The sequence below is a fragment of the Podarcis gaigeae genome (genome assembly GCF_964106915.1).
Source record: "Podarcis gaigeae genome assembly, chromosome: 3".
Lineage (NCBI taxonomy): Eukaryota > Metazoa > Chordata > Lepidosauria > Squamata > Lacertidae > Podarcis > Podarcis gaigeae.
The window spans coordinates 10,035,784-10,050,363 of NC_139680.1; the positions used below are offsets into that span (position 1 = coordinate 10,035,784).

Sequence of the window (14,580 nt, forward strand, 5' to 3'; positions counted from 1 at the left end):
CAAATGCCATCTTGCACGTAATCTTCCTTTCAAATTAATCTAAAAGTTCTGGTTCCTGTCCAGTTTTATTGGTCAGTAAAGCTGGGATTTTGATATAAAACCAAAACAGGTTTATTGTGTCCTTCAACCCTGCTTCTGGTGGCTTCCATGAAAGGGTAACAGCTATGGCAATTGGAATCGGGCAGTGATTGGTGAGATGGCCAGAATTGTCTGTGCTTGCTTCAGAGCCTGACGTTGATTGAATGTTCAGCAGCTCACTGGTCCTGTGAGTTAGACTTTTTGGAGAGCACATGGTCTTTTTCACTTTCTCCCATCATCAGCCCAGTGCCATCATCTGCTGTGCAACTCAAGGTCAGGGTCCACTGAGCATTCAGCTAATTGTACTTCTAGTTTAATGAGCTGGTTAACATGATCTGGTGTGAATGTATGTTTGGGTATTTTATGTTTGCCAGTGTGTGTGTGTGTGTGTGTGTGTGTGTGTGTGTGTAAAGGGAAGTGTCACTTGTATGTGACAAAGACGGAAGAGAAGAGGTTATTGTATTGCATTGCTAAAATGTTAAAAGGGTAAAAATGATTGTTTTTCCTCGATGATTTCTTTCAGTACCTTATTGTTCAATAAACTAAAGGTCAACAAGAAATTCTACTTTAAATAGCTTTGTTAAGATATGAAGATGATCAGTCTTTAAGTAATAAAAGGTAATGAACTTCTTTAATTGGTGCTTCTGCTCCTAGTCTACGCAGAGAACTTTAAACTTCAAGCGGTTGCCGCAAAGCAGTTGTGGTGCAAGAACACTCTGTGTTCATCTCAGTCACCACCTTTCGCCTTGTCCTTTGCCATTGAGAGGTGAGGATGACCCCATATTGGAGGAGGAGGAGCTGGTAGGCAGTGGTAGGCAGGAGGGGGGAAAGTAGTAGGGGTGAAGGTTGAGGAAAAAGATGGTGCAATGGGGAAAGCAATGGCGACAGTGACCCACCTTAGGTGGCACACTGTGTTGTGCTGGGCCCAGATCAATCTGACATCTTCAAAATAGTTGTGTGAATGTCTGTTTTGCTCTCCTTCCTATTCCCACCCCCCAATTGAATCAGTGCATTCTCCCAAGCTGCCTTTCCACCTTTGTTTTCTTCTCCATTTCTTTTATAGTAGAAATTGCTTGTTTCTTCCACTCTCTGAAACAAACTAGCTTTAACGAATGCTTACTCCTTTACAGTGGACCCTCGAGTTATGTTGGGACGCAGGTGGCGCTGTGGGTTAAACCACAGAGCCTAGGACTTGCCGATCAGAAGGTTGGCGGTTCGAATCCCTGCAACGGGCTGAGCTCCCGTTGCTCGGTCCCTGCTCCTGCCAACCTAGCAGTTTGAAAACACGTCAAAGTGCAAGTAGATAAATAGGTACCACTTCAGCAGGAAGGTAAACACGTCAAAGTGCAAGTAGATAAATAGGTACCACTTCAGCAGGAAGGTTTCCATGCTCTGCTCTGGTTCGCCAGAAGCAGCTTAGTCATGCTGGCCACATGACTCGGAAGGTGTACGCCGGCTCCCTCGGCCAATAAAGCGAGATGAGCGCTGCAACCCCAGAGTCGGTCATGATTGGACCTAATGGTCAGGGGTCCCTTTACCTTTACTCGAGTTACGTACCGCTCTGGATACATAACTTTCAGATTGCAAATGCGGCAAACCCGGAAGTGTATACTTCCGGTTTTTGCCGTGCATGCGCAGTAGCGTTCTGTAGTGTGTGCAAAAGCAGCGCCTCGAGTTATGGATTTTCATGTTGTACATGTACCCCCAGGACAAATTTAATTCGTATCCGGAGGGTCCACTGTATATGCTGCTTTAAGATCTGCAAGTTAACCTTTCTTCCACAAGAAAATAGGCCTGTGAGTGCTCAGAGAAAGAACTTTGCCTGCCATGCGCTAATACTAATTCATAATAGATGTCAAGTCCAAAAGATTCTGTACTACTGAGCTTTTAATGGTTTTTCACCTGTGCAGTTCACATCTGCTCATTGCCAATATTATACTCAGATTAGATTGCAGAATGGTCTTGCTTCTGATGTTATATCTTGATTAAGTGGAGATTCAGATTTTTTAAAAAAAATATATATGATTGTTTCAGTTTTGTTCTTGCTATCATTTTTTTTAAACTATCTTTAATTTATAATATACAGTGGTACCTTGGGTTACATACGCTTCAGGTTACATACGCTTCAGGTTACACACTCCGCTAACCCAGAAATAGTGCTTCAGGTTAAGAACTTTGCTTCAGGATAAGAACAGAAATTGGAATCCAGCGGCGCAGTGGCAGCAGGAGGCCCCATTAGCTAAAGTGGTGCTTCAGGTTAAGAACAGACCTCCAGAACCCTAACCCTAACCCTCCAGAATGAATTAAGTACTTAACCTGAGGTACCACTGTAATTTAAAAGATACATAAAATGTATGAATCTTTTTTTAAAAGGAGAAATGAATTGCATTGCAACTGGACTTCAGGTAAATATCAAAGCAGTTAAACATCTCCTGTGTTTAAGAATCCTTGGCCTTTGGATATAATTTTTTTCATCTCTTTATCTGATTCAGTAGCATATAGCAGCATTGGACAATAAACTGGGGAGGCATCATAGCTCAGTGGGTAAAGCACATGCTTTTGATAAAGAGGGTTTTAGGTTCAAACCTGGTTCCTTCTTTCAACCAGACTGGAAAGAACCTCTAAGGCAATACTGGGCTAGGTGTCCAATGGCATGGCTTGGTATATGTTCCCCTTGTTGCTTATACAGTGGTACCTTGGTTCTTGAACGGCTTAGTTGTCGAACAAATGGCAAACTCGGAAGTAAGTGTTCCGGTAGGCGAACGTTTTTTGGAAACAGAACATCCGATATGGTTTCCGATTGAGTGCAGCTGATTGGCTCTTGCAGCCAATTGGAAGCCACTCCTTGGTTTTCAAACGGTTTCAGGAGTCGAACGGACTCCCGGAATGGAGTCCGTTCGGATTAAGTTCGAGAACCAAGGTACCACTGTATCTGTTATTTAAAAAATCTCATAGAAATTGATGCACTTTTTCATTCCAAACCAGGGTCCAATAATACTCAGTGTTCTACTCTTCTCTTTCCTTGATATTATTATTCCCCAAATGAACTTTGTAAAACCCTCTTGCTTGGTAGGTAATTTTGCTATATCGGTGAATGGGGGTACACAATGAAAAGAGCATATAAAACCAGCATTAACTTTGCTAGTTAACTTTTTTTTAATTGGCAACATTGAAATAAACAACGTTTTGAATAAATAAACTGCATTAAATGTAATTTGACTCAAACTTCTGTGATTTGTTTCTTTTTCCAGTTAAAATGAATGTAGCATGATAGAGCTAACCTAAATGCTGTTTCACTTTATTCTTATGTGTTAGTATTAGTTAAGTTTAAAATTGTGTTCTTTGGCAAATGAAAAAAGAATTCAGAAGTATTAAGACACCCACTTTTGTGCTGGAATTTAATATGCAACTTTTTATTGGAAAATAATCGTCCTTGTCTGGCAAAATCCACCATGCAATATTTCTGTTAGTAGGCATAATGTAATAAAGGCAGGGAGGGCTATTTATCACAACAAATTTTGAGGATTTCAGGATTCTTTTTATTATTTTAATATATTTCTTTGGTATTAAATCAGAAAAATGATAAATTACACCTGTCGAAGCTGTTTTTCCTTTTTGTTGGAAAATGATGTACAACCCAATTTTGCTGGTCATTTTGGCTTTTAACGATACATACATTTTCCCCTCTTTTAAATCTATTGGCTTAGCTTTTAAAGAACAATACTGAAGTACTTCTTATTTCTTACATATGAAGTGTTTATAAATACTTCCTGGTATTGCAAACTTTAACCTTTTAACAATGCATTAGTTTGTCAGAGCAACTCAGTGGCTGTGAAGTTCAAGCTCACTTCAGACAAGCCCTTCTCATTCTGATAGGGATTAAGTCACTGTGGTTGGTTGAGGATTAGGCTTTCATTATATATAACTTTGTTGAGAAGCATCATGTTTTTTAGAGACCACATCCAGGGGGCCCATTTTCAGTACACAGGGTACATTAAATTGTGATTAATTTGAAAGGCTAAAAAATAATTAGTTTAATTTAAATGCCTGCCCATTGCTTAATTCATTCATATGCATATAATTTTCTTTCAGAATCAAGCACTACATGTTCCTTGAAATTGGTACTTATCTTTTATTATGCATAAGGGTTATTTATTTCTTCAGAGATTCTATAACAGGTTTTTTTTAAAAAAATAATCACAATTTTAGAAAGGATTAGACAAAAGAGCAAAAATATATATAGGGAGTATTTTAAGCAACAAGAGGCAACAAATGATTTGTGTTGCTGTCTTGTTTTGCATTATTTTAACAATTATTCCAGGCTTGCATATTTAGAAATATATTAGCCCAATTTGATTTTAAGGCTCAGTTATTTGAATTATAAATCATTATGTCCCTTCTAGCTGATCAGTCACGGAATAGCTTTGAATTCATTTACATAATGGAATGTGTTAGTGTTTCCTTTCTGTCACTGTAGTCATGGTACTCCCTCATGCATCCTCTGTTGTTTTCTCATAATTAACTTTAACACACACACACACACACACACAAATACCCATGGTTATTTTGTGAAGGAACTGACCACAAAGTGTCTTTCAGGTATCTGATCTTCTTCCTACTTACACTGTGATTGCAGCTATTAAAGTCTTTCCTTTGGTTTAAGAGAAAACCCCTGCAAAAATCTTCACAACATAAAACAGTCGCTTGATAAGAAGTAACCAAGCAAGTTACCTAAAAGTCTCTACATGTAATTGTTAAAACATAGCCTAGGAAGTGGATTATTTAAAATGTTCGTCTTCAGATGATGAATCTACTGTTTGGTTGCACCTAGACCTAATCTGGCTTGGTTGCAGAATCATTGCAGTAAACTATCATTGGGCAATAGAGAAAGAAGGAAAAATCTAGACAAATGTAGTAAAGATAAAAATTGCTGCCAAGTCCATTGATTCAAGTGTATTTAAACATGCTTGTTTCTATACTGGATTGTGATTAAACTACAGGCAACTCTCAGTTTACACTGGGGTTACATTCTAGGTATAGAGATTTTGGCGTAAAGCCAAAATTGTGTAAAGTATAGTCAAAACACATTGGGTTCAATGGCAGGTGAGATTGCCACCTTTTATTATATGTTGTTGTTGTTTAGTCATTTAGTCGTGTCCGACTCTTCGTGACCCCATGGACCAGAGCACACCAGGGACTTCTGTCTTCCACTGTCTCCCGCAGTTTGGTCAAACTCATGCTGGTAGCTTCGAGAACACTGTCCAACCATCTCGTCCTCTGTCGTCCCCTTCTCCTTGTGCCCTCCATCTTTCCCAACATCAGGGTCTTTTCCAGGGAGTCATCTCTTCTCATGAGGTGGCCAAAGTATTGGAGCCTCAGCTTCAGGATCTGTCCTTCCAGTGAGCACTCAGGGCTGATTTCCTTCAGAATGGATAGGTTTAATCTTCTTGCAGTCCCTGGGACTCTCAAGAGTCTCCTCCAGCACCATAATTCAAAAGCATCAATTCTTCGGCGATCAGCCTTCTTTATGGTCCAGGTTTATTATGTATATATTGCCAAATGTGTTGCTGAATGTGAATAAGTTAAATGAACATAAGTTGTGAGTTACCTGTAGTCAAAAATTTAAGAGGTTGCAGATAGGACCAAGATGTGGGTCCCAGGTCCATTAAATGCTGAGGACTGATGATGTGAACTTTAGAGGCCATATCCAATTCTGTGGCTTCTCTGGCTCAGTGTACTTCCATGTAGCCAATGGAGCTGCCTTTTCCTTTCCTATCATTTCTAGCCACCTGCACACCCTCAAAATCAATTCCAGAGGGCTGGAGCATGCTCCAAAACAGTTTTTTGGGGATGCACAGGGGGGAGGAGAAAAAACAGACGTCCTGTTGCAGTAGTGGAGGTACGCACACAGAATGTTGCATGCGTGCCAAGAATTCTGATTTTTAAAATGTTAGGATTAAAGAAAAGATTTTTTTTAAATAGAGACTCCAATTTGAATAACTTCCAGGTTGCTTATATAATTTAAACTCTTTCCCTATACCCTCTCTTTAGTACTTTCAGCCAATAATATAGATATGTGTACACTAGTTTCATAGCTATATAAAGTTCTTTAACTATATTTGATTGTGAATGCAAGATGTTGGGAGGAAAGGCTAATGCCGTAGTTTTCCGTGTGTAAGAAGACCCCTATTTTTTGAGCCCAAAATTAAGAAAGAATTAATTGCAACATTCCGTGTATAAGACGACCCCCAATTTTAAACTTAAAAAATTTGGGGGGAAATATAGTCTTATACACGGAAAAATACAGTATTTCCAAACTTTTGACGATTTTGCTGTGTTGAATATTCAGTGCCACGCTATATCTAACTTCGATGCAGAGACACAGTGGTGCCTTGGTTCTCAAACTTAATCCGTTCTGGGAGTCCATTCAGCTCCTGAAACCGTTTGAAAACCAAGGCATGGCTTCCGATTGGCTGCAAGAGCTTTCTGCACTCAATCGGAAGCCATATCAGATGTTCGGTTTCCAAAAATCGTTTGTCTACCAGAACACTTACTTCTGAGTTTGTGCCGTTTGGGAGCCAATTTGTTCGACAACTAAGCCATTCGAGAACCAAGGTACTACTTTATTTGTTTCTGTCCTTATACAGCCTCCCTCAACCTGGTGCCCTTGAGATGTTTTTACCTACAAATGCATTATCCTTGAGATAACTATGGGATAACTATGGGAGTTGGAATCTGGAGGGCACCATGTTGGAGAAGGTTCTCCCAGAGTAAAACAATGGTACGGGATAATGTCAGTATTTTTCTGTAGCTCCTTCCTGTCTTAACCATTTTAAACAGAGAAAATATTTTAATAGGAACTGTGAGAGGTGAGATGTTGAGCTCAAAATGATCCATATGTAGCAGCAAGTTGCGTGCCAGTTCTAATGCATGAGAAAATCCCACCCTCTTCCCCAATATACACACTACAGAATCATAGAATCATAGAGTTGGAAGAGACCACAAGGGCCATCGAGTCCAACCCCCTGCCAAGCAGGAAACACCATCAGAGCACTCCTGACATATGGTTGTCAAGCCTCTGCTTAAAGACCTCCAAAGAAGGAGACTCCACCACACTCCTTGGCAGCAAATTCCACTGTCGAACAGCTCTTACTATCAGGAAGTTCTTCCTAATGTTTAGGTGGAATCTTCTTTCTTGTAGTTTGGATCCATTGCTCCGTGTCCGCTTCTCTGGAGCAGCAGAAAACAACCTTTCTCCCTCCTCTATGTGACATCCTTTTATATATTTGAGCATGGCTATCATATCACCCCTTAACCTCCTCTTCTCCAGGCTAAACATGCCCAGCTCCCTTAGCCGTTCCTCATAAGGCATCGTTTCCAGGCCTTTGACCATTTTGGTTGCCCTCCTCTGGACACGTTCCAGTTTGTCAGTGTCCTTCTTGAACTGTGGTGCCCAGAACTGGACACAGTACTCCAGGTGAGGTCTGACCAGCACTATCTGTTCTGACAGAGCTGCTCTCTGTGACGTTAAGAGAGAGTGCTGGAGTTAAATAGTTAAACAGGTTGCCCAGTCAGGACCCAGGGGGGTGGAATCAGTGGGACTATAAAACCAGTTCTGGGAGGAGTTTGGGGAGGAGTTCGTTGGGAGTTGTTGGTGGGTACAGTGGCGTAGCGTGGGTTGTCAGCAGCCGGGGCAAGGCAGGTAATTTGCACCCCCTAATCCGTGGATTTGCGCCCCCTAACCCTAATCCCCAGATGTTGCGCCCAGTGCCGCCGGCCCCCCCTGCACCCCCCACGCTATGCCACTGGGTGGGTAGTTGGTTGGATTTAGTGGGTTGGCTGGTTGGGAAAAGCAGTTGGTAATAGAGAGACAGTTAGGGCAGTGGGTTCTTGAGTGTGGGGAGTTAGAAGAGATAGAGAGAGGAAAATAAGACTAAGAAAGTAAAGAGCAACAAGGTTTGGAATGCTGTAAAAGTTTTGTTTGTGTCTGAAATAAAATACACTTTTCTTTATTAATTGAGAAGCTGACTGAGACTGAAGTGATTTTACCAGGGAGGACCTGGTTGGTGGCAGTGGATTAGTGGTGTACGGGTCAATAGTCCGTGAGACGACTGGGGGCTCCATACGAACGCCACACGCTGTTGAGGATTAGTGACAAGGTTTACCTGAATTTGGCACCCCATTCTTCCATCTGCTGTGAGAGACGACTGCTGTAAAAGATGAAAGAATTGGCCTTGAGATGTCCTGACAAGTATCATAGATTTCCTACTTGTCTTCTAAAAAAATTAAGAACACTATGACTGTTGATAGTTTTAACAATTTCCCCGCTGTTCTGCTTAGTAATATTATGTATTAATTATTACTTTTTTGCATTTTTTAAAAATAAAAAGCCTAATTTTTAAAATCTGTATGTTCTAATACTCTCTAAACCTATCGATATGTGGTCTCTGAAGACCATAAGCATTAAAAAGTTAGGTTTTGTGTTATCAGCATATGAAATGCGTACTGTTGTTTCCCTTAATTTCAAACACTTATATTCTCCTTAAAAAGCTTGTGAAAATAGATGCTGTGAAGTTCATGCTGCAGAATCATACGGTAGGTCTCTCGAATTAGCTTCAGTATTTTAAAAGTTGTTAACATAAAATAATGAATGGTGCTGACTTTTTAAAATCTGTTTTTCATTTTTCCACCAGAGTAAACACTTTCCTTTCTTGGGTGTAAATGATAATTATGGTTTGAGTGACCTTAGGTGCAGAACCAGATTCTATACTGCACTCACACGCCTTCTCATGGTAGATCTAGGTAAGGAATTTTTCACTGTATTCCTTCACTCCTTTCCTGAAGTTAGAAAGGTCTCCCAAATACATTGTCTATGGTCTAATAATCAGTTCCTGGCAATATTGATATTTGTTTTTAAATCAAAAGAACACTACGCCAGACATGTTATTAAAACATGTTATGACCACTTTGAGACCTAATCTGCCCACAGAAGGATTGTTTTCCTCATCATGTGCAAGAAAGGTGAAACTAAATTCAACATGGTTTTTCTGGTTGCATTAAGTCCGCATGACTGCTTGTGCCAGAATCAGAATGAAATTTGATATAGAATGTACTAAAAATTCAGGTTCTTTGGATCCAGTTCATTTTATTTACCTATGGGCTTTCATTTCAAGACTAATGTTTCTTACTAGGAAATAAGTCTTAGAAGAATTAATTTCTCAATAAACATATTTTAGATTGGTCAGCTAAATTATAAGAGTGTGATCTTTGGACATGGGACCTATCCCTGTTTCACTGAAGAACCTACTTTCTCTTCTAGGATTCTATGCCAGGAGCAAAAAGACAGATTTGGAATGTACTTTCTTTTTATTTCCACTGGCTTTAGATTGTCCCAAAGATGATTCAGTATTTTAAGTTAATGCTACTTTATTTCCAGACTTACAAGATTCCTCTGCAAAGTAAGAAGCTCCCTCACCAGATTCAAACTAGAATATGCAAAGTTCACCTGTAAACTATGCAGTCCTTAAAGTTATATTGCTATTTCCTGGCACCTTGAAAATCCCTATTCTCATTCGGATTTTTTGAAAAAGGTTAAAAATGCCATAGCATCTAGAGGAAGAAATAAACTGAAAGTGATCATTAACATCAGTGACTCAGATTATGGCTTAAAAATAGCTAGACTGAATAAAAATCACTATCTTGCTAATGCATCTCAGAAGATGGTGGTTACTTAGTTTCTGTTTGTGTGCAAAATGTGGACCCAACAAACCCCATAACACAGTGCTGTCTAAGCTGAGAAGAAACTCTTCTTCGCTACCACTAATTGCAGCATTTTAAATGGGTTCAATTACCTGTTTGGTCCAACTGAGCACAAAAATTGCACCACTTTGCTCTATTGTCTCCCATGCCTCAACAGCCTTCTGTAATCCATCCACCGAAGGAAGGTCTATTTAGGATTTGGAATGAGAGAACACTTAGCAGCTGTAGTAACTTCTTCAACTGGTCACCTATTGTTGTTGTTGTTTAGTCGTTTAGTCGTGTCCGACTCTTCGTGACCCCATGGACCAGAGAACGCCAGGCACCTCTGTCCTCCACTGCCTCCCGCAGTTTGGTCAAACTCATGCTGGTAGCCTCGAGGCACCTATAGGCATAAGTAAAATTAATCTCCCAGAGCATTCTGTAAACCCAGTGGAATTTTCAGTCTCCAAGTCTGGCCCATCCTTTGGCCTGTGCATCTCATCTCTCTTCTGCCTCCCTTCAGAGACTGTGTCATGAAAATGTACGCCCTTTGTGATGTAATGATCTGATCATAAGGGTGACATCTGCATCACCATCTTCAGGCTGCCTGTTTCCATGACAGCGTAATACAACAAATCCAACATAGTACCTGTCACACGTGTCAGTAACAATGACTTGATGTAGCTGAGTGTGTTATGAGGGACATGTATTTTTGAGCCACAGCCTATGAGGTGGCCTCAGGATGAGATACCTGGATACACCACATGAGGCATGGGGCTTCAGCAGATCAAAAAGCCTTGGATCTCATTATAAGGTAAAGGTAAAGGGACCCCTGATCATTAGGTCCAGTCGTGGCCGACTCTGGAGTAGCTGCGCTCATCTCACTTTATTGGCCGAGGGAGCTGGCGTATAGCTTCTGGGTCATGTGGCCAGCATGACTAAGCCGCTTCTGGCGAACCAGAGCAGCGCACGGAAATGCCATTTACCTTCCCGCTGGAGCGGTACCTATTTATCTACTTGCACTTTGACGTGCTTTTGAACTGCTAGGTTGGCAGGAGCAGGGACCGAGCAACGGGAGCTGATCCTGTGGCGGGGATTTGAACTGTCGACCTTCTGATCAACAAGTCCTAGGCTCTGTGGTTTAACCCACAGCGCCACCTGTGTACACACATTCAAATTTGATTGTGCAGAATGTATCCAAAGGGTTGTATATTCTTTCAAATAAGTGTGATCCTGTTTCATCAAATTCCATCCCATGTTTGCTCAAGTGGAGTAGTCCAGAGAGTCCTTGGGGGAATTCTGAAAGTGATGAGGAGAGGGATGCATGCTAAAGCCGGTATATAGAAATCAAAAAGAAATAAGAAGAAGACAGATAATTAGAATATATAGACATCCGCAGTGTCAACTGGGAGAATTAAAATGTTATCTGGAATAATAGGCAGCTATAGTTTTTGATATGATATCAAAATGCCCTATGAGTTTTGTGTTTCCATTTCTTGCATAACAATGGAAAATCAGTACTCAAGAGTACAATGCAACACAGTATGAGGGAAGCTGGATTTAACTACAGATTAAATAATATTGGCTGGGCAAAACCCTGCTCTGAAGCCTTGGTGTGGTGTTGCCATTTGCAGCAGTCAGTGCAGGAAATAATAGATTCGGGATTCAGACCTGGGGCGGATTGAGTGCCAGTTTGGGCCCCCGATTAGATTTGTCTGTGCATGCGTATAGCCCTACACACAGGCTTACCCTAGCTGAACAACTGAGTAACTAACGCTAGTAGGGTCCTATGAGTGTCAGTCATCCCAAGGGCCTACTCTGGAGTGGTCTCCTAGACTACATCTTACTGTAAAAATGTGAAGTTGTGAAGAAATGTGGATTCAACCTTTAAAGCTGTAACATTAAAAGCCCTGAGCAGATTGGGCCCAGGATACTTGAGTAACCACCTGCACTCATGCCAACCTTCCATTTACTGAAATCAGTGTTGGAAGACTTACTTAGGTGTCCACCTGTGAAGATGATTAGGTTGGTGGGCACCCTTAACAGAGCCTTTTCATTGGCTCGGCAACAATGGAACTCCATCGCTTTGTAGGCTTGGCAGGCCTTTTGAAGACCTATCGCTTTTCAGTGGCCTTTAGCAAGTTTTGTATATTAGGAGTCCTTGTTGTAGGCCTCCTGGACTTCATTGTTCTTTTCCTGGCATTTAACCCTTGCCTTTCTTCCTTTTTTCCATAGGTGAAGATGAAGATGAATTTGAAAACTTCATGCTTCCCCTGACAGTTTCATTTGAAACTTTAGCTCAGATATTTAACAATAGTTTTAAACAAGAGGAAGCAAAGGTAAGTTGTTTTGAAGTGGGAAATCTTATTTCTCATAAACCAATAGGGAGATTGCGGGGTGGAGAGATGTGTGGGGAGACATCATCCAGCCAAAAAAAAATCACACTCAGGCCCATTGACTTAAATTGATGGGAATTAAGTGTGAAAGTAATTCTGCCCTTAAAAACAGAAAGATTCAATTTGGCTGGTTGCCCTTTTCTCAGTTCTGCTTTAGTTTATGTGATGTTTCCCTTTGAAGGTCCATATGTGAACTCTTCATTTTTAAGCCTCTGGGGATATGAATCTACTCTCCCCTACATGAAGGGGCAAGGCATGAGATTTGTTTCCAGAGCAAGATGAAGCAGAGACTGGCATAATGAGCAAACAAGTTGGAAGATTAGGTAGAAGTAGAATTGGTTCTCTGCTCGTTCCTCTCTTGCGATACCTCCCTGCCCCATCCCTGCTTGCAAGGTGCCCTACTTCCTTATCTGTATCAATCCCCATGTAGTGCTGAGCTTATTCCTAGGCATAGATGTCAACTTTTCCCTTTTCTTGCGAGGAATCCTATTTGAAATAAGGGAATTTCCCTTTAAAAAAGGGAAAAGTTGACAGCTATGTTCCTAGGCTCTGAGGAATGCTGAAGTAGAAGAACAAAAGGCCTTGGTAATCCTAAACTAGGAGAAGCAAAATTGCACCGTTGAATTTTCCCTGAGAATTTTGCATTACTGGTGAAACTAGGCTGTTGGTGGAGTTTCCATTAAAGACCTACAAACCCCACACCTAGTTCCCTTGTCTCTCCCTATGTCATTTCATAAGGGAAGTGTGTGATATGATGTCATCATATTGCATACTTGCCTCCCTTGCCATCCTCCCCTGAGTGGCAGTGATGAAAACATGACGCCATCTCACACTTTTCCTTTAATCAGTGGGAGATAGGAAGTAGATATAGGGTTGCTGTTTTAGTGACAGCCTTATGATCAGCATTACATTCAGCTCCACTCTCTGTTTTTCAGTGGGTGATGCACATCATTAGTCATACACAGTGGACTGAATGAAACCAGTGGACTTAAGTTCATTGATATCAGTGACTCTGCTCTGAGCATGATCAATGTTGGATTTCACCCTGACTGCTCAATATCTTATACTTCTGGAATTTTGGCCTGTTGTTTATTAACTACTTTCATTTTTTGTGTGGATGAGCTTTTCTGTTTCTTTATGTCTTTATTTATTATGTGTGTGTAGACCTACAAAGGTATAGGAATAAACGGGATGGAGACACTGTATATTTAGAACATCTCTTCCAAACAAGAATTTAATATATAAATCAGGAGTTTATTAAATGGCTGGGCATATATGTATAAATAGGAACTGGTCTTGAAGTATTGCGTTCTTAAACCGAACAAAGTGATTAGGATAACTGATAGCTAAATAAGGTTTTTATGTGCCTGTGGGAGCCATATTAGGATTGATTTGACAAGTCAGTTCAGCTGTGGCAACAGTCATATTATCTAGCACAACATTATGTTTTATTAGTAAAATCCTTAAGTGTAGCAAGCTGTTTGTGTCAAAACAACAGTATATTTTAGAGGGTGGGGGGAGACTTGCTAAGTGGAACGAAGCACATTAGCATAGCATTACATTAAATAGATTGCCTTCTACTATTATGAACAAACAGTTAACCGTGCACTCTAGAGTGGCTATTTCAGCTACACTGTGTAATATTTGCAGAAGCTCTTATCAATAATTTTTCCTTAGCATTTTAAAATGTGGTGGGAAACTTCGTGGTGCCATTGCTGTTCTTCCCTCTCCTCGGCTCTTCCAGAAAACGCAAACAGATCTGGAGAACTGTATGCTCTCACTCTCTGTATAGTTAGAAACCTTCTTTGGATGCTTCTGCCTGCCTTGACAAGGTTTCAGGAGGTAGCTCATGGAGATATTGATGGGAGTGGAGAAACCCAGAAGCCCAGTTTATTTTTGTACAAACCCTTGTGTATGCTAAAATGTGGCCCTAAATAATAAGCATATGCTAAGCATGCTTGCTAAATGTTGTCTTTAATGTTGCTCCATGAGAAAATTACTACCTCGGTAAGCAACTTTTTGAGAAAAATATGAAAAGTGTGTTGATGCATCAGTGCAGTAACAGTAAATGCACTGTTTTGACTCAAAAAATACCACATACATTAAACTCTTCACTTGACTTTGCTGATCATTCAGAATAACGCATTGTTTGTTAGTTTGTTGAATTTATATCCTGCCCTTCTTCCTGAAGGAGCCCAGGGCGGCATTAGATACTACTAATACTACTATGTAAAGATTGTTGTTCCAGGGAGCAGTTTGAGTTTAGGAATCAGATTTGGAGTGGATTTTAAACGACCTTCATGAAAGATTGCAGCTTTCTGTCATTTGAGAACTTTATCAGTACTGAAACCATTTCGCTGTTGCACTG

The 14,580-nt window shown here is 40.6% G+C and overlaps 1 protein-coding gene across 9 annotated transcripts in view; it reads left to right on the forward strand.

Annotated features, from left to right (window-relative positions):
* Nucleotides 1-14,580, forward strand: part of RANBP17 (RAN binding protein 17) — a 193,764-nt gene that overhangs the window by 121,532 nt on the left and 57,652 nt on the right. For all 9 annotated transcript variants that reach the window (XM_083730064.1, XM_083730069.1, XM_083730067.1 and 6 more), the window contains 3 exons: nucleotides 8,610-8,673; nucleotides 8,772-8,880; nucleotides 12,052-12,155. In XM_083730064.1, coding sequence (XP_083586190.1) covers nucleotides 8,610-8,673; nucleotides 8,772-8,880; nucleotides 12,052-12,155 — 277 coding nt within the window. The remainder of the gene's footprint in view (nucleotides 1-8,609; nucleotides 8,674-8,771; nucleotides 8,881-12,051; nucleotides 12,156-14,580) is intronic.